This window comes from Orbicella faveolata, unplaced genomic scaffold (assembly GCF_042242905.1).
Source record: "Orbicella faveolata isolate gen_17 unplaced genomic scaffold, um_ofav_v1 contig_35, whole genome shotgun sequence".
Taxonomy (NCBI): domain Eukaryota; kingdom Metazoa; phylum Cnidaria; class Anthozoa; order Scleractinia; family Merulinidae; genus Orbicella; species Orbicella faveolata.
This window is the reverse complement of record NW_028301564.1, coordinates 9,762,002-9,785,001: the sequence shown is the minus strand read 5'-3', so window position 1 is coordinate 9,785,001 and position 23,000 is coordinate 9,762,002. Positions and strand designations below refer to the sequence as shown.

Here is a 23,000-nt window from a genome sequence, read left to right as displayed (position 1 = left end):
AGGAAACATAAACAAAACAAAGCTAAAATATTTTAGAACACAACAATTATAATTCCTGAATGCCAGATTGCTTGGTCCTGAAGGTACATACAGGACCATACAGGTTTCAACATGAGGGGGTTTTAAAGAAAATCTTTGCCTAACAGGTTCTTAAAAAAATTGGTTCTTATATACTGGTTTTAAATGCAATGTGTAGTCATATATAAGGGGAAGATGTTCATTAAAATAATGTCTTTTTCTTGTGTAGTCTGTACAGTTAGTCCCAATGTTTCACCATTAAAATATACTTTGAGTTGTACTAATATCTTTCAAGTGGTTCTGTTAGTTGCTGGTAATTTGAAAGTGATTTTTGTTTTACCTGGGGAGCCTTTAGGAAGGTGAAAAGGGAAATAGTTCCTTATATTTTAAATAAATACCCCTTTGGAGACTATTGGGTAATTAATTGTGTTCATTGCATGACTTTGTTATGTCAGGTTACAATCTAAGTAAGGATCATGTGCAAGGATCCCAAGTATGTGTGAAAGAATCATAATACATGTTTGTGGTTTGAGTGGAACTAAAAGAAAAGAGATACTTAGCCGATGAATGTTTGTTGGTTTGGAAGTTGACATGAGAAAGATAAGACTGTTGCCATTTATAATTTCTTATATATCTAATGAAGACTTCAGAGAGGGTTACTGTCTTCAATAAAGCTGCTTAAAGTTTTTGTGATTTGTGAACCTGTGGACCTCTCTAGTGATATCCAACAACCCCCACTATTGACTAAAATAAAGAGTTTCCTAACAGATGACGCTTCGTGAAAGTTTATAAATTATTAATAAGAAATAATGAACAGGTTCCTCAATTGAGTATAAGGAATAAATTGGTAGGTAGATATTCAGGCTGGCAAGAATTGGCTTCCTCTGTTCTCTTCACTCAAATAGAGAGCCTGTTCATGCTATGACCCACACAGGATATGTATTACTATCCTTGTAACTTTTCGCTTATTTAAATCCAAAGTTAAAAGGGTCTCTCTTCCCTAGAACTTGCACAATTGAGATTAACTTCCTTGTTGATAATTTTGTTCTTATGAATGATAAAAGAACTACTTTGTGAAAACACAGGAAAAGCATTACATTATACTTCAATAAATGAGTTGTAATAGGTGACTTGATATATTGAAATTAAGGATCAACAGCCTGGTCAACAGATAATAGTTTCCTTGGGGAAGGCAACTAAAGCTTTCCAATTTTCTTTCTTTGGGGTTTTGATGGAGTTGACCTGGCTGGGCAATCATGAGAGTGTAACTGGCCTGGTTAGCACTCAAATTTGTGGAATAATCCATGTCAGCTGTTACACCTAGGAAAAAATAGGTCCGCACTGCATACTTGTGTGTGCATAGCGTCTGTTTTGCTTTTTTGAATTTTACAGGTTGAGGAAATTAAACTGGGATGCCTATTGGAAACAGGTGCCTTTATCGGGATAGAGTGCTGTTAACCTTTCTTTCTCGCTTTTTTTGCCTCCCGCTCCCTACCCCTTCCCCAGTTACGCCTGCAACACTGTTAGTGTGTTTAGGCAATAGATAGTCTGCTTACGTGAGTCCATTAGCGCCACTATTACCTCACTCTGTACCATTGTCGCAGTGTTGCGCCTTTTTTTGACGAGAAATATGTTCAGTTGTGAAAGACCTTTAGAGGAGGGGAGCTTTTTCTACATCAATGAAGGTCTTTGGTTTATTGTATGTAAAATAAAAATATCATGCTACATAAAATCCCTGGGTAGTTCTCAAAATAACATGCAGTAACTATTAATGTACTATAAATTAGACGTTTTGAAGGGAAGGGTGAACCCACAATTCTTATTTATTACCTGTTTTACCCATGAGAGCATGAGATAAGAGAGAGGGGATATTCATTGATTGAATTTGCAAGAGTGGGGCTTGGCAGGAGAAAGGCCAAGCCTTACAAAGAATAATATGCATTTGACCTGGAAATTATCAGACAAGAGTGTTATAGTTTTGTGTGTTGATTGTCATAGTAGGGTTTTGAGTGAGATGTTGTTGACATTGTTAGCTGTCTCTGTTTGTTGCACTGAAGTTGGTAAGATCTTGTAAAGAAAACCAGATCGGCTGAAAGCACAAATGTGAGAGGCATGAATTGACCCTATTCAACCTTCTTAAAGTACCCAACCTTGTCAACACTATCAAACACTTTTCTCCTCCTCCTCCTTCTCCTCAACCTCCTTCTCCATCTCCTCCTTTTCCTCCTCCTCCTTCTCCTATACCTCCTCCTCCACTTCCTCCTCCTCTTCCTCCTCTTTTTCCTCCTCCACCTCTTTCTCTTCCTCCTCCTTCATGTCCTCCTCCTCTTCCACCTCTTCTTCCTCCTCATTCTTCTCCTCCACCTCCTCCTCCTTGTCCTTCTCCACCTCCTCCTTTTTCTTCTCATCATCCTCCTCCTCCTCCTTCTCCTCCATTTTTTCCTCCTCCTCTTCCTCTTCCACCTCTTCCTCCTCCTCCATCTCCTCATTCTCTTTCTCCTCCACCTCCTCCTCTTCTGCCTCTTCCTCTTTCTCTTCCTCCTCCTCCACCTCCTCCTCCTTCTCCTCCTCTGCTTCCTCCTCCTCCTCCTCCTTTTCCTCCACCTTCTCCTCCTTCTCCTCTTCCACCTCTTCCTCCTCCTCCACCTCTTCTTCCTCCATCTTCTCCTCCTCTCCTCCTCCTCGTTCACCTCCCCTTCTCCTCCTATTTCTTGTCCACCTCCTCCTCTCCCGCCTCTTCCTTTACCTCGTCCTCCTCCTCCATCTCCTCCACCCCCTTCTTCTCCTCCTCTACTTCCCCCTTTTCCTGCTCATCCTCCACCTCCTCCTCTTTTCATCCTCCTCCACCTTCTTCTCCTCCTCTTCCACCTCTTCCTTTCCTTGTCCTCCACCTCCTCCTCTTCCTCCTATTCCTCCTCCTTCTCCTCTTCCTCCTCTTCCTCCACCTCCTCGTCCACCTCCTCTTCTTCTTCCTTCTCCTTCACCTCCTCCTCCTTCTCTTCCACCTCCTCTTCTTCCTTCTCCTCCTCCTCTTCCACCTCTTCTTCTTTCCTCTTCCTCCGCCATCTCCTTCTCCTCCTCCTTCTCCTCCTCCTTCTCCTCCACCTGCTCTTCTTCCTCCTCCTCAAGTCCTTTGTTTTCCCTTTCTTGCATGATTGTACAGTCGAACCTCGATTATCCAGACTCGTCGGGACCTCGGTAAATAGTCTGGATAATCGAAAACATGTTTATTAATGAGATAGAAATGTAAACAAAAGGTATACAGCAAAGAAAACATTTTAATTGTGAAATCTACACAGCTTGTATGTATTTACAAATAAAAACCTTCAGTTCAGGTATTTACAAAGGTCTAAAATGTTCAAGCAAGTTTGTTTGCTTCAAATTAAGACTTGTAGCTTGATCAGGGACTTTCGTTTTAATCCTTCGCTTGTCTCGATGCTGTCAGTAAATTTTAGGATCTTGCCTTTGTTCTTCCGTTTGTCAGAGATCTGCTTGCTTATGCCAAATTCTTGAGCTAAATTTGTTCCTTTCTCTCCTTTATCCAAACGAAATAATTATCTGCTTATCTTTCATCGATAGAACGACTCGCTTTCACTTCATAGACATGTTTTTGATTTGAGTTTACGATCACTCGCTCGTGTGTTTACATAACCCACGCAGAAGGAACTAATCAAGCATGAAATTCCCTTGGTAACAAAACAATTGAGCCAATCATATATCAGCTGAACGCATCAGACTATTTCTTTGTCTCATTGCACTTACAAATTTTGAAAAGCGCACACTGTTTCAACAGTCTTTTGAAAGGATTATTGTGCTTTTTGCGACTTTGAGTTTTCAAGATCTCAACTAATTAATATTCATGAAAAATTTGGGACCAAAGAAAAAAGTCCGGATAATCGAATAGTCCGGATAATCAATTGTTCAACTGTAACAATCAACTAAATCACCAATAATTATCGGCCAAGAATAAAAATAATGCTTCAACTGCCTTAATTCATTTGAAGTAAGGAGCATGTGAGTGAAATATGTCCTTATTGTGCCATTATTGCCAGAGACTCTTTACCCATGAAGACAATAGAATCTGTCACGAGAAAGATAGTTGTCAAAGGAAAAAAACACCAGAGGATATCCCAAAGATCCCATATCCTACCGAAAAGCATCATGGGATCCCTAGTGAAATAGAAATGGGGGAAGCGTTTCAGCTCAAGACACCCTCCAGTATTTTGGTTGTGGGCCCTTCTGGTTGTGGCAAGACTTGTTTTACTGAATCGTTACGCTTGGATCACTTGGAAGAATTGTTTTTAAACCCTCCCCCTACGATTCTTTATTGCTACGGGGCATGGCAAGATGGATTGTGAGACATGGAAGATGCTGGTGTGCAATTTCACAAAGGGATTCCAGAGTCAGACCATCTCAAGTTATGGTTTCCGAAGGGTGGATTCCTCGTATTAGACGATCTGATGGCAGAGGGAGGTGAGGACAAAGCGTTGCTAGACTTGATCACCAAACACTCTCATCATCAAAATATCACCATGTTGTACTTGTGCCAGGACATGTTTCCACCAGGCAAATACACCAAGAGTATTTCCAGGAACGCCCACTACATCGTAGCCTTCAAAATCCAAGAGATCAATTAGGGATGAAGAATTTACTGCTTTAAGCTTTTCCCACTTGCTGACAAGACATAATGGACGCCTATCAAAAAGTGACTGCACGATCGTTTGGGTACACGGTCCTGGAGAGAATGTCTGATCCTTGATTAAAATGGTATATTAAATATCAGTTTAATCGACTCGGCTTGTTTGAAGCACTTTGTCCTGGGTGAAGGTCAACGAGAATCATGGATGATCGTTCAACGCGTATTTTTGGCCTGGTGGAAGATAATGATGAAAATGTAGAAGAGGAAGAGGAGGTGGAAGAAGAGGAGCCTGAAGAGTAACAGGAAAAGAGGAGGATAGTAGCAGCTCCGAAGAGGAAGAAGAAGCAGACAATGATGAACCAGATCCGTGGAATCCGTTACATCAAAATGTCAGGGAAGATCTCAAAGAATCCTACCTGAAAGAAGTCCGGCAGTTCCTGGATAAGGGAAAATCCCAAAATTATGCTGAAAATGCTGCTTTCAATGCCCTATTACCTGAAAGTAGAAGAAGGCTACGAAGGACTTACTTAGAGCTTCTAAAATGCACTCACCGTATCAAACACGACGCAATACACCGTAAAGTCATGAAGACTCTTCAACGCTCTATTGAGGAAGATGGCATGGATTTTGACGAAGTGGCCGAGTCAGCAGTGGTGAAACGGAAATTCCTGTTAAGCAGACAAATACGAAAGAAGTTTCTCCCCGACAATGATGATGAAGAGGAAGTAGAAGAAGAGACCAACTGCAAATTGATGCAAATGCCATTCATACTACCAGAATTGACAATCAAAGGAACAGCCTGGTTGTCAGTAAGCCACTTAACAGAGCACCTTGAAAGATGTGCAAAACTCTTTAATGCAAAACTAACACAGCGGAGTTCTCTCCACGTGGAACTCTGTTTCATCTGTGAAGAATCCTAGTTTTTGTGCAAAACAGGCATGTCGTCAATGGCAATAAAAGCAGCACATCCGATCCAACAGCACTAGCATCCGAATAAACAATGTGAAATGGTCTGCGAACAGCATCTGCAAAACACCTGAAATTGAGATGAGAAACAGTCTTCTGGTACTCTAACTCCTTGCAAGTGCAGGGATCCAAATCAACTTGAGACTCCCACCCTTCTCTATGGTCAAGAGCCCTGTGAAGACTCTTAGTCATAAGTTACACACATTACGGAAAACAAGCACATTCAAAATAATACTACCCATGACAGAAGCCAGCTGCCTTGCAGATAGACTACTCTGACAGAATGCATTGTTGATGCTCGTGAGTAACTTGTCAATTTTGTCCTCAGGCACAGTCAGCAAGTTATCCTTTAAATCCCAGCAATAGCCTAACCAGCAAAGAGACTGTACTGGAGCCCAGATGCTTTTCTGGGTATTTGCCACAAAACCAGCACAGAACAAATCCGATTTAACGGCCATGGACTGGGAGCAACAATCAGCGAATGTAGGACACACACCTAAACCATCATCCAAATATACAGCTATTCTGAAAGCCTGAAGGCGCCAGTAACACACTGAGGGCTTCACGACTTTGGTAAATATATAAGGGCCAGTGGAAAGGCCGAATGGTAAAACAGTAAATTTGTACAAGTGAATTAACCCATCCTTGGACCAGGAAAAGCCTAAAAACTCTTGGTCCGGTGGAAAAATGTCAATATAATGACAACCAGATTTGATATCGAATGAAATACGCCAATTCTGGGAACTATCGACAAAGCTAAAAAGCATGGTTGTAGCATCTTCGAATTTCACCTTGGATTTCATAACAAAATAATTAGGGAGCCATAAATCCAAATAAGCCTTTTCTTACCATTAGACTGTATAGAAACTGATAAGGGGTTAACTACAGTATGGGCAGACTGGCATTCAACTACTGAACCTGTGGCCAGGAGATCAGAAATGGACAGCCCAACAAAATCACTATACTGAATGGCTAAGCGATTATTTGAAAAATGAGTTGATGATGGGGTGTAAATAAAAGGAATCTTATACCTGTCTGAAATGGTATCGCGACTAAAGCAAGAAGCACTTATATGCTCCCAAAAAGCTACATTAAGTTTAAGATTGCCTTTAACCTTAACAATAGGCATTTCGTCCCGATAATCAGTGCTAGAACAACTGTCAAGTGAATCAGATGATTCAGCAAAGTTACCAGTAAGTTCAACTGGGTCAGTCTCCTACACGTTTGGCTAAATCAATTAAATCATACTCATCTTGCCCTAGTCTCTGGAAAACGGCTCGGTAATTATCGTCAGTTCGTGTTTTTACTGCTTGGGACGGCTGCAGCAGTTCCCCTAAAATGGCTTGGGCAGGAGGAAGAATTCACCCAGTGGCCTCTCCGTCTGTAGCTAAAGCACTTGTCTGCAGGTTGAGGTTGACGTCCACGAAAGGACTGCGTGCAAAAAAACGGCTGATTAGGAGAAAACGAATTGCCAGTGGACAAACCAGAAGATGGATGTTCGCTGGTGATAGGGTGGGTAGTTGTAGAGTTGGACCGGCTAGATCCATTTTTACGCTTCTTCTCCCGAATCTTGACGAGCACTCTTCTCTCGGCTGATCGCAGTTTTTTCTCGTCCTCTGGATGGTCTGCAAATTCGTTGGATTCATATTCTTCAACAGCTGTCCAACAAGCGGGGCTCTTGTCTGCAAAACAAATTAACTTGTTGCATTTAGTAATGAGAGTTTTCATTCTTTCAAGCTCTGAATTAGCTGCTGAAAGGTTTCCTTTTGAGATGGTCTTGATAGCCCCATCTATTGCATCAAGCAGAGAGCTGTTGAACTCATATTGTACTTTGTTTCCTTTGAAGTTAAAAGAACTGGAAGCCTTGGATTCCATTTTCAGCTTCTTCAGCTGGGACTGAGTGGCAGTTTCTTTCTCCTCTAGATCACGTTTGAATGCTGCGAACTTCTGGTCAAACTTAACATCCAAAAGCTGAGAAAACAACTGCAAAGTCTCGGCATTGGACAACGTCGAGCCCGATGATCCTGAAGCAGTCGTATGAACAGGATCTCCCTCCTTGAAGGATTCAGCAATCAAAGCAGGAACGCTCGCTCGTTCAGTATCTGACAGCATAACAAATAAAGCAAACTTGAAAGAGATGCCTTTTAGTGGCTCTTGCATAACTTACAAAATCTTAAATAGCCTAACAGCCCCTAGGGATTCATCACACCTGCAAGCACGCTAAAGTACTTCTACAGTTAACACAAATCATACATTATGAACATACTCCAGTGTCATTAGCGAAATGTTACAAAATATATTGTGTGTTGAGCCTTTGGCCTATGTATTTAGTGGCTCGTTTGGCTTGTTTGCCGCACCAGTAGATGAAAGAACGGGGAATAATCTATATGTGCATTAAGTCTTAGGTCTATATATTTGAGTAGCTCATTTGGTTTGTTTGGCTCGCCAGTAGATGAAAGAACAAGGAAAAATCTACACGCGCGTCAAGTGTTAAATCTATATATTTACCAGTAGTAGTTCATTTGGCTTGTTCGGCTTTGTTGGTCTTGAATTATTTCAAATTTCCATATCATCTCATTTTCTCAGTTACATGATTACATTACTATTGACGCGGAAAAAAAGTCCCACACTACAATTCAAACCCACGACCTTCAAATGCCAACTGCAGATTACCCAGCTGAATTCTTACCCTTTTGCCAAACTGCACCTGATTAATTATTCATGAAGAAAAACTTCTGTAATGTTATAATTAGCTATCAACCGCTGATTGATTGATTGATTGATTGCAACTGTGGGCTTAAATGATTCACAGAGTGAGCGACTACTGATTCAAATGACAGTTGTTTTTTGTTGGAAATCACTCTATTTGCTCACCAGATGACTTGTTTTACTAGCCATGTTACAGTCTGACGTTATCTGTTCCTGGATATGTTTAGAGGTTGGATGGGGGGTTTGTCACTTTCCACTGAGGTCAGGAGATCACTTGGCACGTACTCATAAAATTCATCTGTCAAAGCGCATGGTTTGTAGATCTAAAACGTTAACGATTCGCCATTTTGGTCAGTATGGGGCCTGCTCTCGCGTGAGTGGTTCTCTGATGGAAGGATTGTTTTTTAGTACATGAAGGGGTGAAGATGTTTGTAATAACTCAAGTCCTAAGGACAGAAACATCAATATCAGAACGGCCCTCGACTCACTAGGGTAATTCTAAAGGCGAAGACATGTAAAATAAAATGTGGATTTGGTCTCATTTGATGGAAATTAACTTGATTATTAATAGTTTTTTATCTATGAAGTACTGTGTACTTGAACATAACACATTCACATAACTTGTTACTTTATCAGTAGAAACAATCAAAAGAGCTCAAATGATTATTTGCAAATTAATTAATGATTGTTGTAAAATATACATGTATGCTTTGCCACGCATGAAACATGCCCGTTTCAAATATCATGAGTTGGCTTGAAAAGCCTCTTGACTATCATTTGTGTAGTTGTTGTAAGTGAACTGACCATTCGATTAGTCAAAGACTGCATACTAGGAAATTCAGGCTCACTTGTACATGGCAATGTTCTGAATTATAGCTAACTTGAGATCTGAACTGCAGTTTTGTCATTTTTTCATCACTGCCATAAATGTTTTGGAATGTAAATTGCAGGTATCAATGGCAAAACCATAACTGTATTTATATGACTGTATAACCGGCAATGTTTGAAACCTTTTTGGAAACTAAGTACTAAAATGGCTTACTTTTAGACACAAGATTAAATCTGTCTCCTTAGTGCAGCTTGATATTCACTCATTTTGTGAAGTAGACTTACATTGAAAGTTTAATTGTGTATTTTGCAGTCCCATGGGTGTGTTCGAGATGGCTAAATTTGAATCAGGAACCAAAGGTGTTATGGATGCAGTTGTTGCAGCAACAAAAGCTGGTGGAGTATCTATTATAGGTGTGTGCAGGATTAATACTAACAAATTAAAACTTGCAACTACCAGTACACGAGGGTAGCAAAATAGAGATAAAAGCACATGGTAACTGGAGGCATTCTCTCGTTCAAACAAATTTCTTGCTTGTCTTTTTCGTCTGAGAGCTTTCTTTTTGTAAATCTGGGTACTAAAGCTCAAAGATCATTTCATAGCATACTAGCCTTCCAAAATTCCATCTTTTATTTAAATTGACTGCAAAGTAATATGATTATAAGTACAAAAAGAAAAAAGAAAAATTATCAACTATAATTTTGGTCATACATACCAAATGAGAAAGACCATAAATAATACGGTCTTACATGAAGTGGGCTCCGCAGTGGAATGTAGGCAAGGATGCTTGTTACACCACAAAATGCAATAGGGGAGCTCTGGCAGCTCGAAGGGCAACCAAGCAGAGCACGTACTAATAAATGTTCTCACAGAAAAAATGGCTGACAGTATTGCTTGCAGGCACGTACCCACAACGACGACAACGGAAATTCCCCGACTGTTGACACGTGTAAACATTGTAAACATACCCATCCCGAAAGGACTTTATACAGCTTTTCTCCCCAGCATTCTTTTTTCCGCCTTGCTTGAGCCACACAGACCATGTTTGTTGAGCTAAATTTTGGAAAATTCCTCAAGTATTTCGACCATTCTGTTCTTTATTGAATAAACAACCACAGCAAGGTACATGATTCACACAACAAGTACAAGCGGCTGCCATAATAAAGAAAATTTTAAGGGAGCCTCGTTTTCACCCAATGTAAATTCCCAATTCAATGTCACGTGTGTGTTAGCCAAATTTGTCTATTAACACCTGTAAAGCAAGGTATCCGCTGACCAGTATCACGTGACCATATTGCAGGCTCAAGGTTAACCCTCAGAGGTACAAGCTAACTCATACCATGGTACAAGGGAGGGGGGGGTGGATGGAACCCCTCCCCTGGGTTTTGTTCTGTTAAGGCACAGCAAAGTAAATGTACAATGACTAGATAGCCCTGAACTTGCTCTACAAAATGATACCATTTTTGTTGATTATGACATCAAAAGATAACATTTGACCCGCTATCTTGGATCCGCCATCTTGGACTTACTATTTTCTTAAAAAGTCAAGAAATAACAGAAATTAATACAAAATCAAGCGAGAGTGCTTATGAAGTGTAAACATTTGTGAATTTATGTCTAAAAGGTTGATTTTTGGTCAGACCTACTTGCAGTTGCCATGGAAATGTCAAAAATGATGGACACAATTGAGATATCAAAATTTCTGCAAAGGATGAATGAACAGCTACTGAAAGTTCAAGCCTTTTAGAATATATCGTCTTTCCAAAACTTTGAAACAACCTTGGGGGGGCATCCCCTTAGTACGTCTGAGGGTTAAAGCTTATCGAGATCACGTGTTTTTTCAAGTTGATCGCCAACCAAGTGCTTGTTTTTCGATTGGATCGTGGGCTCAAGCCAGGTTAACTGTTAATCAAGTGTGGGTTGTTCGGAAGCCAGTTAATGCTAACCCAGGGTTAAAAGTTACCCAAACTATAAATTTTCTTGTATAAAAATGTTTTCCACTGCTTATATTTTGTGTAGTTTGAGATTATTCAAACTCAAAACAGAAGGCCAAACAATGTAAACGAAAAACCTCACCACGAAGTTACAAAACTCAAATTAAAATTCTCGCTTATCCAGGGTTAGCTAAATCAGGCTTTGAACACAGCCCAGGAGTTCCGCTTTAAGGCTTGGCTAAATCTATATATTAAATGCTCTTAATTAACTTTTAATAATTAACTTCTAATTTATCTCGTGGAATTGTTTATCAAGTTCAGTGATATTAACGTTTTGTAATCTTTATGGCAGTCTAGCCTAATAGATATGTTTTGTTTTTACTAAAGTGTTTTCGTCAACATGCAATTTTTGGAGTATGTTCACCTTCAATTGGGACTCCTCGAAATAATCATTAGTTTATCAAGGTAGAATGACAACAAAGAGCTAACAATAAACAGGAAAAATGTAGATGGTTAAAAATGTGAAAAATGGAAAAACGGAACAGGTGTCTTAGTTTCTGATGTATGGTACAACAAGGAGTGTGTGTACTCGATGGGGTGCTAGATCGTCACAGGGTTATCAAGCAGCAATGCAAATTTTCCTGGAAACATTTATATGCCTGGGTGGAAAGTGCCTTTTGAGAGTAAGTGCCTTGTTCAAGGACAAGGCAACCTGGCCAGGAATTAAACATGAGCTGTGCGATCTGCTGAAGTCTATGCAGTATGCTAACTGGAGATGGATCATACTGAATTGACATGCAAAATTTTCAAGACATGTCGTTAGTAGTGACAGAGCTGAAAAACGACTGCGCGTGCGTAGGGTTTTGGCGGGTGAGTCGACGAGTGGTGGCATTTTCGATCGTTTGATCAATGCAAAGTTTTGGGGCCATTCGATGTTAATTTTTTGGACTAATATCATCCGAGAAAAATGGAGAAGATGGAACTTTCAATGTCATTTCAGTCAAGCAGATGTTCCTGATATCCTGAACATATTTCTGGCTATATTGACGGTCTAAACACAGCAAATTCTAGCAGACATCGGTCGCAGCGCCATGGTGAGTAGTGACCGCTTTACGCTTGTTAAGTTTATTTTGGATACCACTTACAGGTTAAAAAAGTGTAAATTTCAACTCCCTTGTTGTCAATACATCTATTCAAATGTGTTTGCTCTTTACAAATAATTATATATAGATGTAACCGACCCGCAAGGATAAACCTGCCACGTAAGCTCGCATTTGAGCACATCAGCTTACATTTGTACTTGAGCACTCGTTGCATGCTTTTGGACCTCACGGGAACAAACTGTAAAGTAAATGATTCCCTTCTTCATGTTGAAATATTTATGTATTTACCCTGCCACTCAACATTCCTGGAGATATGACAGAAAAATTAATGGAACGCTGAGTATTCTTACTTGTGAAATTGAACAGAGAATTTGGAAAGGTAAAAAAATATCTACTCTCATGGGCTGACCTTGACTTTGCTGATTTAAGCTTATATTTCGCTAATAACGAGTCTATAAAGGCTTACTTTCTGGAGACAGTAGTCGGAAGTTCAAATTCAGTTTGGTGTACATTTCTACAGATGCCTTTCCTTATTTATCTCCCCGTCAATTTAGTAAGAAAAAAAAAGAATAAAATAAAAACGATGTAAACCACACTTTCTCTTTGATTTCTGCGTATGCCCTGGCCAAAATGTCGCAAAACGCGATGCTGGGGGAAAGAAAGGCATGCTGTCCTGTTGCAACTGCTATTTGAGTAGATTGCAGCTAATTTGGCTCATATCCAGCCTGAAAATGTCCAAAAATGTCCAAAAAATGCTTTTTTGACAAAAAGCTTCAGGAGTTAATGGGTTAAAAAGTAGTTTAAATGGTGGAATTTAGGAAGCTAGGAAAATATATGCTAAAAGTGCTAAAAAGCTGGGAAAAGTTTAGTGAGGTGTTAGTGAAACCTAACATTAGTGACTGTACCAAGAGTGAACTGAAAATTGTTGACTTGCTTGAACCAAGAAAGTAATTCGAAGGAGTACTGCCATTCTGCAAAAGCTACATGGGCTCCACTGTTCCCATGTAAGTGGCTGTCTAAGAGGAAAACACCTTGTGTGGTTGGAATGAAGACGACAGTATTGGAATTTAAAATAAAAATAGATGTTGTTTTGCCGTGCGTTAAAGCAGTTCTCCAGTGAAAAGGTAAATTAGCTGCGGGACTTGCTTCAGGGATAATGCTAACAGGCATTTCAGGTCCTACAGTGGTGCCACCAATTACATTGCTTAATACAGTGGATGACTGTAGAGCTTGCAAAACACCAAATGTTTGAGGAATGTTTTGTGTCACTGAGTCATAGATGCTGTTACCCACTAAAATCCCTTGCACAATTAGCTGGTACACCCATGTCTGGCTCAGTGGACTGTTGAGCAGAGGAATTTGAACATTTTCTGAAAAGAACATTTTGCTAAACAAAAGTGCAATAAAAGTACAGGCATTGCTTCTGTTTCTCTTGTGCAAGTTGGAAAATCACAATAAATATCTGGGTGAGGTTGTTGGCCTGGCTCTACATCATCGAGATTATAACTTAGTGGAAAACACTTGGTGTCTACTGCGGTTTCAAACGTTGGGAGATGGTACTGTGGCTTCCCTTTTGGTCTTCCACTATTTACAACTGGGCGTTCAACCTGAGTCAAATATAAAAAATGTTGAAAAATTAAATTATGTACATGTCAGTAGTACATGCACATTTATTATGAGGAAAACATGGTGTTAGTAATTTTGGTAATTTTTTTTTTTCCATTTTTTAAGTCAGAGATGTTATCAGTATTCATTAATTATGTTTGTTTATTTTAATATTCATTCTATTGTTTGGTACATTTTATATCTATGTCTGCATATCCTTATCCTACATATCTAAGAATCATATAAAGAAGCCTAAACCACGCGTTTTACTTAAACTGTCTTAACACACCTCAGGAATTTGACAATACTTTAGAAATGTGGAAAATGCTTGCTTGCAGCTTGTGTTTTTCAATTTTTCTCGCATCATCAAATTCTTGTATTGTTTTATGATGGTATAATAAATGGTTTAGACTTCTGTATTTATTAATTTTATGACTTTTTTTTATTTTCAGGATTGTTACCTGTTATGATTTGTGGCAGTTCTGTGAAATGCTCTTAAACAGATCAAGAAGAAATTCTGCACTTTTCCCTGCAACAAGCCACAAGTTGGATTCACTCTGCTGACCACGGTGTTACAGTGGAACAAAGGACTGGACAAATTCGCTAAGAAACCCTGATGATGCTAGTGATTTAGCAGTATCTTCAATGCTTTTTGCATCTTCAAACTTTTCAGTGTTTCTTCTTAGAACAGAATGCCAGACTTCTACCTTTTTTCAGTTATCAACTTGAGAATACTGGCCTTTTTAGACCAGTATGCCGGAAGATATTTACACTGATATGCACAGTCACTCAAAAATGACAAGGTTGATTTGTTATAATGCTTCCTTCTCCAGCCGATGAAAATAATTGCCAACTGTGCCATGACCATCTCATATAGCTTTAGATTGCCACTTCTGAAAATATTGTACTGCTAAAAGATGAGAGGCACAACATGTTCAAGTAAGTGCAAAATTGTCACAAATTCATGTTGCTTGCAGTTTGCAAACTTTTCCAGAACTTTTGCTCATACAAGTTGCCAACCCACTAATGTAGCAGTCACACATAATGATTTCTTAAAGGGTTTGGTTTAGATGCCAAAGTGCCTCCAAAGACACTTGAAAACAGTTTATCAAAAAAAAATTTGAAATTTGAAACAACATCTTCATAGGCATTGAGGCACATGTGAAATGGCCCTTGCTCTGGTATTATTCCAATGCTGGGATTCCATCCACTTGCTATTAGCTTTTTGGGATAGTACCATCCTGGCCAATCAGCTGGCAGTGGCAGAACGTACTTCTTGCTGTACAGCTGAAGTTCAGGGTATTTATTAAGTACACGTTCTAGGGTTGTTTTGTAGTTGTCCATGCTTTTTAGATCTTGTTCGAACTCATCAATCAACATACATGTCTCCAGTGTCTCGAGGTCTTGCATTGTTGGATCTGAGTACACCCTGAATAACAAATAAAAATGTTATTGTTGCTGGCATTTCTATAACTATTGTTATTCTTGAAATGCCAATTTCCAATAATTTTTGGTTTATTAAAATTGCTGAACGCTGGTGATATTCACTCTTTTGATATTTATAACAGGTCACTTTATATTCACAAACAGGCTGCTGTTTATAAACATTATAAATTATACTAGCCTTAGTTCTCGCAGTGCTGCCTGTAGTCTCCCAGGGTCAATGCTTTGCATATTTTGTGGTAGCTGGTCCAAAAACTGGTTTTGCATATTCATTAAGTCATTTGTTAGTATTTCCAGGACAGATGGGACATGTATTCCACCAAGGCAGGTCTTCTGTTGGCCATTTACATTGATCACTACTTGTCTGTGTAAGGATGATGATGGGCAGGGTACTGCACTGACTGTGGGATGCACATCTGCTATACAGGATGCCATGTGTACCACATTTGTCCTAGCAAGTTGTGCTGGTGTATGAAATGAGTGAATGTTGTGGAAGTCATCAACCATTAAGACATGAAGCATGTCAGCTGATGGGAAAGACAGAGTGTAAAAACCATAATTAAGTAGTTAATAGAGTGGTTTTCAATTGAGTGACTTAAATCAGAGCCAAACGATGGTTTGACAGTGGCTGACTTCAGTAATGTAGTCTATTATTATTAGACTACATTACTCTACTCAGTTGATTTCAAACCGTAGTAAACGCGAAACCAAAACCAAATTAATATTGTCTGATTACTTTCCACACTCAATTGAAAACTGCTCTATTAATTTTAATATATTATTCCAGACAAAGACAAGAAAGAAAATTAATTAGCCAAAATGGCTTTTTTTTTCAATAATATTTTTTGGTGGTGTGCATGAAGCCATTTGTTGATTAGAATTGCTTATTTATTTGCAGACTGACCTCATTTACTCTCTGCAACTGTTGTGATATGTAGTTGGCATGATCTTTAGCAAGGTCTGCTTTTAACTGCTGCACATTCCTAGGCGTGGTGCTGTATCCTAAAATCTGACCAGCAGACAGGCCTTGCAAGGACATGCCACAACTAGCTGCGTATAAGCCACTGTCCTTTTGCAGTGCAGATGTTTTTTGTGACCTGTTATGTAGGTAAAAGTAATTTGCTTCCATTGTTACAACCTCTATGAACAATGAATGAAAAGCAATTTTCTTACAGGTAGCTCACTTCATTTAAAGTTTGTTACCTAAAACAGGCCATTATGTGGAGAAGGGACACCACTCTCTGCTCTTGCATCTCTCTCCTTCTGTTGGACAAGCTTTTTCTTCCACTTAAACAGTTAAGGATGTCCTCAAAGAGTCCAGGGCTATTTTTGTCTGTAAACTGTTTCATTGCCTCTGAATTGTAAATTTTCTGGTCTGGGGTGGTTATTTGATGTCTGTACAGGGCCTTTTGAAATGCTTCCAACTTCTTTTCAATTGTTGACTCTGTAATACATGTAGAAAAATCAACCATGACAAGAATTAAAATATTTTTGTGAGAAGTATAGAGTTTTTGTTATGATGCTAAATTTTAATTCAAGCAGCTTCAAAACAGTAAAAACACCTTTTATCTCTGCGAGCTGTTGTGTTGCCACATGAAGCTGTGTTTGCAAGGTGCAGCACTTTTTTGTCTCCTTTCTGAGCAACAAATCCATTTCCTCCGGTGACTTCTAGGAGGAATGCAACGACAGGTTTGTTATTTCGAACTGATTTTACATAGCTGGCATCAAATATGATACAAAATTATGAGAAGTACCTGTTTTGGCATGGGTGAGGTGTGATGGAATGTCACATCAGTACTTTTTCTCTGAAATCATCAAAAGGAACTTATTTGTACCGGTTTTACATTTGCATGTCACAAGAAACTCGGAAATATGTGCCACTCATTTTAAAGGGCGTTCTTATTGTAACCTCCCAGTAACCATACCTTTCGAGGAGGGCTGTAATCTTGTTCATCTTTAAACAATTGGTCTGCATTTTTCCTACAACTGGAACACCATCGCACACCAGGACGGTAACCACTCGTAGTGCGTCCGATGCGGTCAAACATTTCATAAAACCTCGCTGGTATGTTGGCTGAAATATCAGTTGAGTGCACAGGAAGTGGACATGCACAAAAACCATGTGCTTCGCGGTTTATTCTGGTCCAGTGTCGAGTACATGCCCAGCTGTTTGTAGTGCCACCGACATACCTTGCTATTGCAGCATTGAACCTCCGCATTTTCCCTTTGCATTCCTCACCTTTTCTGGTTTTTCTGTGGTACCAACAGGTCCGCTCACCGGAAGTTTCCGTGAACATCAAACTCATTAACATAATCTGCAACACGAGCCGCATTTTCGCGGCACGAACTCCGACTTCGCGGCAAAATTTCGATGAGTGTTCAAGGATGGAAGTGTGGTGTTCAGGAGATATGTTTTAGAACTAATATCGACCGGTCTTGAAGGAAAGTTTCAAGCTTAACCTTTTTACTTACACCTTAGCCCAAGCGAAAACTCTCAGCGCTCTTAAATTTTTCAAAAATGCCGCCATTTTACGTATACGTTGCTATGGTTTTATGTTGTCTTTCCCAGTTTCTCGGCGCGCGCGAATGAGCATGCGCAGTCGTTTTTCAGCTCTGTCGTTAGTAGTACATTTTGGGGAAGTTTTTATCGCATTTTGGTTTCTATTACATTTTGTGGCAGCTGTTATATTTTAGACCATAACAATGGACATTTTGACTCTCAGGTGGAGGAGATACAGCCACTTGTTGTGCTAAGTATGGTACAGAAGATCTTGTCAGCCATGTGAGCACTGGGGGAGGTGCTTCCCTTGAACTGCTGGAGGGTAATACTGTTTAACCATAGCGTTTCATCGTGTCTTGTTAATATTTTTATTTTTTTTTTACTTAAAAAAAAAATAATAATTGCAGTACAGTACAATTAAAATTACAGAATGTTACTAAAATGTGACCCAGGCGAGCCAGGATCCCTAACTCCAATAAAAAGGCTATAAACCACAAACTAATCAAACTAATTTAGGCTAACCAGAGTGCTCTTTATACTAAACAGAGTTGATCCCTACTGGTTTTAAGTCTAAACACAAGCTAACAAAATTTCTCGGGTAGCTATTTAGGTCAACCAGGTGCTATTCAGGTTAACCAAACTAATATTTAGGCTAACCGGAATGGCTTTAAAATTCATTGTTTTGTGCCAGCCATTTGATTGGCGGGATTTGAAAATGTTTGAATCTGTTGTTTCAGTTCTGCCATCTCATTGGTTTTCATTGTCTGGGTGGCCCCGGTTTCTGTAAACGCACTGTATATACCACTGAAAAAACAAAAGGAAAAGAAAGAAAAAAACTAAAACCATTACAAAGCTACATATAATATTTATACAATCATTTGCTACATTACATTAAGGCGAGAGAGTTTTCAAGGAGGGTTTACAAGGAGAGAGGGTTACCCAGTAGCACTCACACATTTCCTCTTTTTCTCTTTGTCGTGTTTACAAGGCAGCCAGGGTTACCTGGATGAATGAATATGAATGAATACTTGGGGCTTTTCAGGAACAATAGTAATTATAAAGTAATAATTTACATAGATATTTAAATTATTTACAAGATTAAAAAATAAAAACCTACTCATCACTATATCTATTACATAACTACTCATCCCTATGTCAATTACATCCTAAAAAATCCCTTAGAAGTTTGCTCCTGAAACGCTTCTTAAAGACTGTTTCGTTACTACAAAGTTTTGAATTCGATTCCTGGGTAGGCGGGTTTCCCTATGTGGGTGCTAGGGTTACCCTGGCAGGTGGGTTAACCTTTTGCCTTGTAAACACTCCAGGTAGGGTTAACACGCCTACGTGGGTTAACTTTCTACTTGTTTCCAGACCCTTTGAGTTTAACCGCGCATTAGGTTGTCCCGGGTTGTAGGGTTACCCTACCTGTGAAATTTTGCTTGTAAACCCGGGCTATCTTTTGCTTTCCTGCTAGGGTTAGCCTGCTTGCTAGGGTAACCCTCCCTCCTTGTAAACAGGCCCTTAGTACAAATTAGGTACCGATGGTCAAAATTACAAACAGACAAAACTTTCTTTTTGTTGTTAGCATTTATAAGCGTGAGTGATATGAAAAAAGCTATGAGTTAACATTATACATAATAATTTTAATAATTGCCAACGCGAGTTTGACAAGGCGGCAGCTATATAGGGCCATACGCAGTGTGAAGTTTTATGCAGCAGGTTACCCAGAAAAATTCTCAGTTTTTCTCAGCTCGGTTTTGCGTAAGTGAACATTTCCTGTGCCATGAGATGTTTTTGACCATATTGAGATGCATTTGGATGTTGTTGATAATTACAGTTCAACGCTTATTACAGTTATGATTCCACAACAAAAGAGCAGGTGTTTGTTACGGTTAATGAACTGGAACAGTAACCTCTAATTTAGAAATGCAAAATGAACTAAAATCAATATATCTATGTCAGATTTCGATATTTTCTTATAGCGAAAGCGAATATGTAAAACATACTTAATTATCTAATTTTCTCTCCTCACATTGAAAACCACGGTAATCGTCACAGAGCTCGTGACGTCACAAGAAACATCGCTGTACTTCGAACTAAAACTTCAAGTCTGGCTGAAGTAAAACACTTGAAAAACCACACAAAAAATCTCAAACTCAACTTTCCACAACGGCTAATTTTTTTAATTCCAATACACATTTAACTGCCGCTTTACGACCAATTCACCATAACATTGCTTTACTTTCCCTTATGGAGCGAACTCTAGTGGAGACACCGCTTGAGATACGTAACTGCTTTATAGAATTTGTGTTATTTTCTCGTCGGCACAGTAAAACTATCAACAGACGCTGTTTCAGTCGGAAAATCAGTTAAACGTCCTAAATGTTAGCGCCCGAAATGTTTTTGTAAGTAATGTAGAGTCTGTGTTGCCGTGCGTCTGTTGAGAAATAGATCACTGAAGACGTCATGTGGTAAGAACATCAGTGACACACTCGCCTAATGGTTTGTACACAGTATGCCACATTTTGTTCTAGCCATCTACAAGCGAGGAAAAGCTAAATCAATTTTAGGAGTTCCCACAGGTGGCCCAAACACAAGCTGTGAGCAATGATCATAAATTTGCGTAGTAGTGGTCATGACAAAATTATAAGACTTTGTGTGGGAGTATTTAAGATCGGATGCCTTATCTTACAAGGAATCGAAGCGATTACGCGAAGCGAAGCGGCTTGCGAAGCGCGATTCCAACGCTTCGATTTGCTCCGGTTTCAAAGCTTTCTATTGTCGGAAAGCGAGATAAACATTCCTGCAAGACGTCACACGCATCTTGAACGTTGACAACGCGTTATCAACACTCCTAACATAAGTAATCATAGTTTTTCGTTGTGAAAGCAACGCATAATTCAAACTCCGGACCTGGCTTAGGCGGTGATCCCTCCTTTCACGCTCCTCGCCCCCAGGATTTCGCGCGGCCATTCTTTTTCTCGCCGTTTTCTTTCGCGTCACGCCCGACGGGCTAAGCGAAAGAGGGCCTACTCGTAGTCTAGAAACAGGTCAATAACATCACTAATGTTACGAGAGGTCCTTGTTTCCATGATAACGAGTATGCTCCAGCAACATTAACTTATACCAATCTTTTCAGACATGTTGGGTTGTAGAATCCTGATACCAGCATTCATTTAATAGATCCTGAGTCAGTTTTAGCAATAGAAATGACTGATTCGACCCCTGTTTAGGCATCAACGGTCCCGTGTAATGGTTTCTGGTTAATGGGAGATTATTAGCAGTAAATAAGGGAAATGAGTTTTGGGAGTTTGGGTACTGTCCGCTTAAAACAATGTCACTTTTGCTGTCAGCTTCATACAGGTGGAACTGTTTCTAATATTGTTTGACTACAGTTGTATGAGATAAACTGTGCAATAACAGCTAGTTATATAAAAGACCATAAAATGTATGTAACTTGGAGAGTGTAGAAGGGCAAACTGGGTATCATATGTTGATTTTGTTTTACCCAACGAACGAATCACAGTTTAAAAAAAGATCTCTAAACGCAGTGTTATTTTTTTCCTCCACAGGTAAAACTCTCCCAGGTGTTGCCGCCTTATCAAATGCCTGACTAGGCAATAGTCATCTGTAGGCTACAAACAGCAAGAACTTAGAGTAAACTGATTTTAAATATAACATTTAGTTAGACTGCTAGCTGGTTAAGTTCTCAAACAAATCTTACAGCAACATTCAAAGAGCAAATATTATTTTTCTGCCGTAAATAATCCTGAAATTTCGTCTCAAATTGTAGTTGTACGAACCAATATATCTGATCGGAAAAGTGATATGGCGATGTTCAGTTTTAATCAAACTCACCGCAAGGAGGTCTCAACGGGGTAGACAGCTGACGGTTTAAAAACATCATTTTTTGATGATTAAGATCTGAGCAGTACATACGCTTAGCCATGGTGGTGCGCTACAGTAGTTCTCCAGCTAGTTTACAGGTATATCACTAAAAAAGAGATTTTAAAATAAAATGAATATGGAGTGACAAAAATTGAAGTAGTAGTTGGCAAGATTTCCGTATTTTTCAATACACCTACATCTTAAATCCTTGTTGAAAGAAAACTAATGCCCAAACAATAGGAGTACCTTTGGAAATTACACTTATTGTTCAACAGGTTTCTCATAAAGCGCTGACGATTCTCTCGATAATTTTCGACTAGACTTTCGTGTAATTGCCTTTGAAAAAGAACAAAAGGACGAAAGGCTAGTTCACTGGTCGAGAAGTTGATTTCTTTAAATAAAGATCGAAATGTATTAAAAGGAGAACAATCTTAGCGAACTGTCACAATGTTTACGTAATCTTCCTTACGCAAAAAAAAGCAACTTCACGTTGAATTCGTGACAAAAAAAAATCCACAAACACGTTACGATGTTCTTGGCGCAACAACACTTCGATATCGATGAAAAACATGCGACTCTTCTTTTCCTAAAAATCACGCGATTTTCCGTTCTATATTACTGTACTAAATTACTGAAAAGCGCACGCTAGTTTCTGATTGGTGATTCTGTTGACAGTAATTGACAGTTGATGAAATCGGATTACATGGAAATTGGTGGGCATAATGTCAAAAGCGCGGTTCTTATCGCAGGGTTCCTTCCCCTTCTTCCTCGCGTTTTTTGGCTTCCTACCTCTTCCCCGTTAACGCCTGCAAATAAGTAAAATTTTTACTGTTAATGACATCGTCATCGATGTTAATGACGTCGTAGAATTCGTCAGTTCATAACATTTGTTCTGTTAGCAATCTTAAAAGCAATTTGTTTCTTTTAGATGAATATCTGGAAACGCAGCATTTTTAAAGTCGTGAAAGGTCGTAAAAGGAGCATGAACAATTATACTCCCGATGTTTCTCTCGAAAGTTAATGATAATATAATAATAAAACTAATATTAAAAGAGGAGGCCTCCAATCACATAGAGGTAGTTTTCAGGAGGGTCCTCTAGAAGATAAAAGTCTAGAATATACATTAAATGTCTAAAATACTGAAGTAATAAAAGCTAAAAACGTGATACTAAAACTAAGGTTTAAAACTAGAACTAGGATTAAAAATCTAATTATTATTATTATTATTATTATCCATCATCATCATTATTATTATCATTTACATTATGCCCACCAGTTTCCATGTAATCCAATTTCATCAACTGTCGACAGATTCATCAATCAGAAACTAGCGCGCGTTTTTCAGTAATATAGTACAGTAATATAG

At 39.1% G+C, this 23,000-nt stretch overlaps 3 protein-coding genes across 6 annotated transcripts in view; 1 reads left to right on the top strand and 2 right to left on the bottom strand.

Annotated features, from left to right (window-relative positions):
* Window positions 1-22,082, top strand: part of LOC110058006 (phosphoglycerate kinase 2-like) — an 88,896-nt gene extending 66,814 nt beyond the window's left edge. For 2 of the 3 annotated variants that reach the window (XM_020764598.2, XM_089272866.1), the window contains exons 12-14: window positions 9,474-9,574; window positions 17,970-18,068; window positions 21,319-22,082. In XM_020764598.2, the coding sequence (XP_020620257.2) occupies window positions 9,474-9,574; window positions 17,970-18,068; window positions 21,319-21,359 (241 nt within the window). In that variant the 3' untranslated portion in view covers window positions 21,360-22,082. Of the gene's footprint in view, window positions 1-9,473; window positions 12,190-14,255; window positions 16,747-17,969; window positions 18,069-21,318 lie in introns of those variants that run through there. The other variant, XR_016201838.1, reaches the window with a different exon arrangement.
* On the bottom strand, window positions 6,914-7,783 carry LOC149103156 (uncharacterized). Its single transcript, XM_089272870.1, has one exon. It carries the CDS (start codon window positions 7,781-7,783, stop codon window positions 6,914-6,916), a length of 870 nt encoding a protein of 289 aa, XP_089128996.1.
* LOC149103155 (uncharacterized) lies at window positions 16,121-17,673 on the bottom strand. Of its 2 annotated transcripts, none has more exons than XM_089272869.1 (5): window positions 17,172-17,673; window positions 17,001-17,051; window positions 16,809-16,911; window positions 16,450-16,690; window positions 16,121-16,343 (listed from the first exon to the last, which is right to left on the bottom strand). In XM_089272869.1, the coding sequence occupies exons 1-5, from the start codon at window positions 17,577-17,579 to the stop codon at window positions 16,121-16,123; spliced, it is 1,026 nt and encodes a 341-aa protein (XP_089128995.1). In that variant the 5' UTR covers window positions 17,580-17,673. The 2 variants fall into 2 exon arrangements, with proteins under 2 accessions (XP_089128995.1, XP_089128994.1); XM_089272868.1 differs by having other exon boundaries at window positions 16,809-16,914; window positions 17,172-17,672.
* Window positions 22,083-23,000: the final 918 nt, after the last annotated feature.

Coding starts and splice junctions, on each gene's coding strand:
- LOC149103156 (XM_089272870.1), bottom strand. CDS start 7,783: ATGCAAGAGCCACTAAAAGGCATCTCTTTCAAGTTTGCTTTATTTGTT.
- LOC149103155 (XM_089272868.1), bottom strand. CDS start 17,579: ATGCGGCTCGTGTTGCAGATTATGTTAATGAGTTTGATGTTCACGGAA. Junction 16,915..17,000: donor CCTCACCCATGCCAAAACAG/GTACTTCTCATA, acceptor CATTCCTCCTAG/AAGTCACCGGAGGAAATGGA. Junction 16,344..16,449: donor CACATAATGGCCTGTTTTAG/GTAACAAACTTT, acceptor CCTACATAACAG/GTCACAAAAAACATCTGCAC.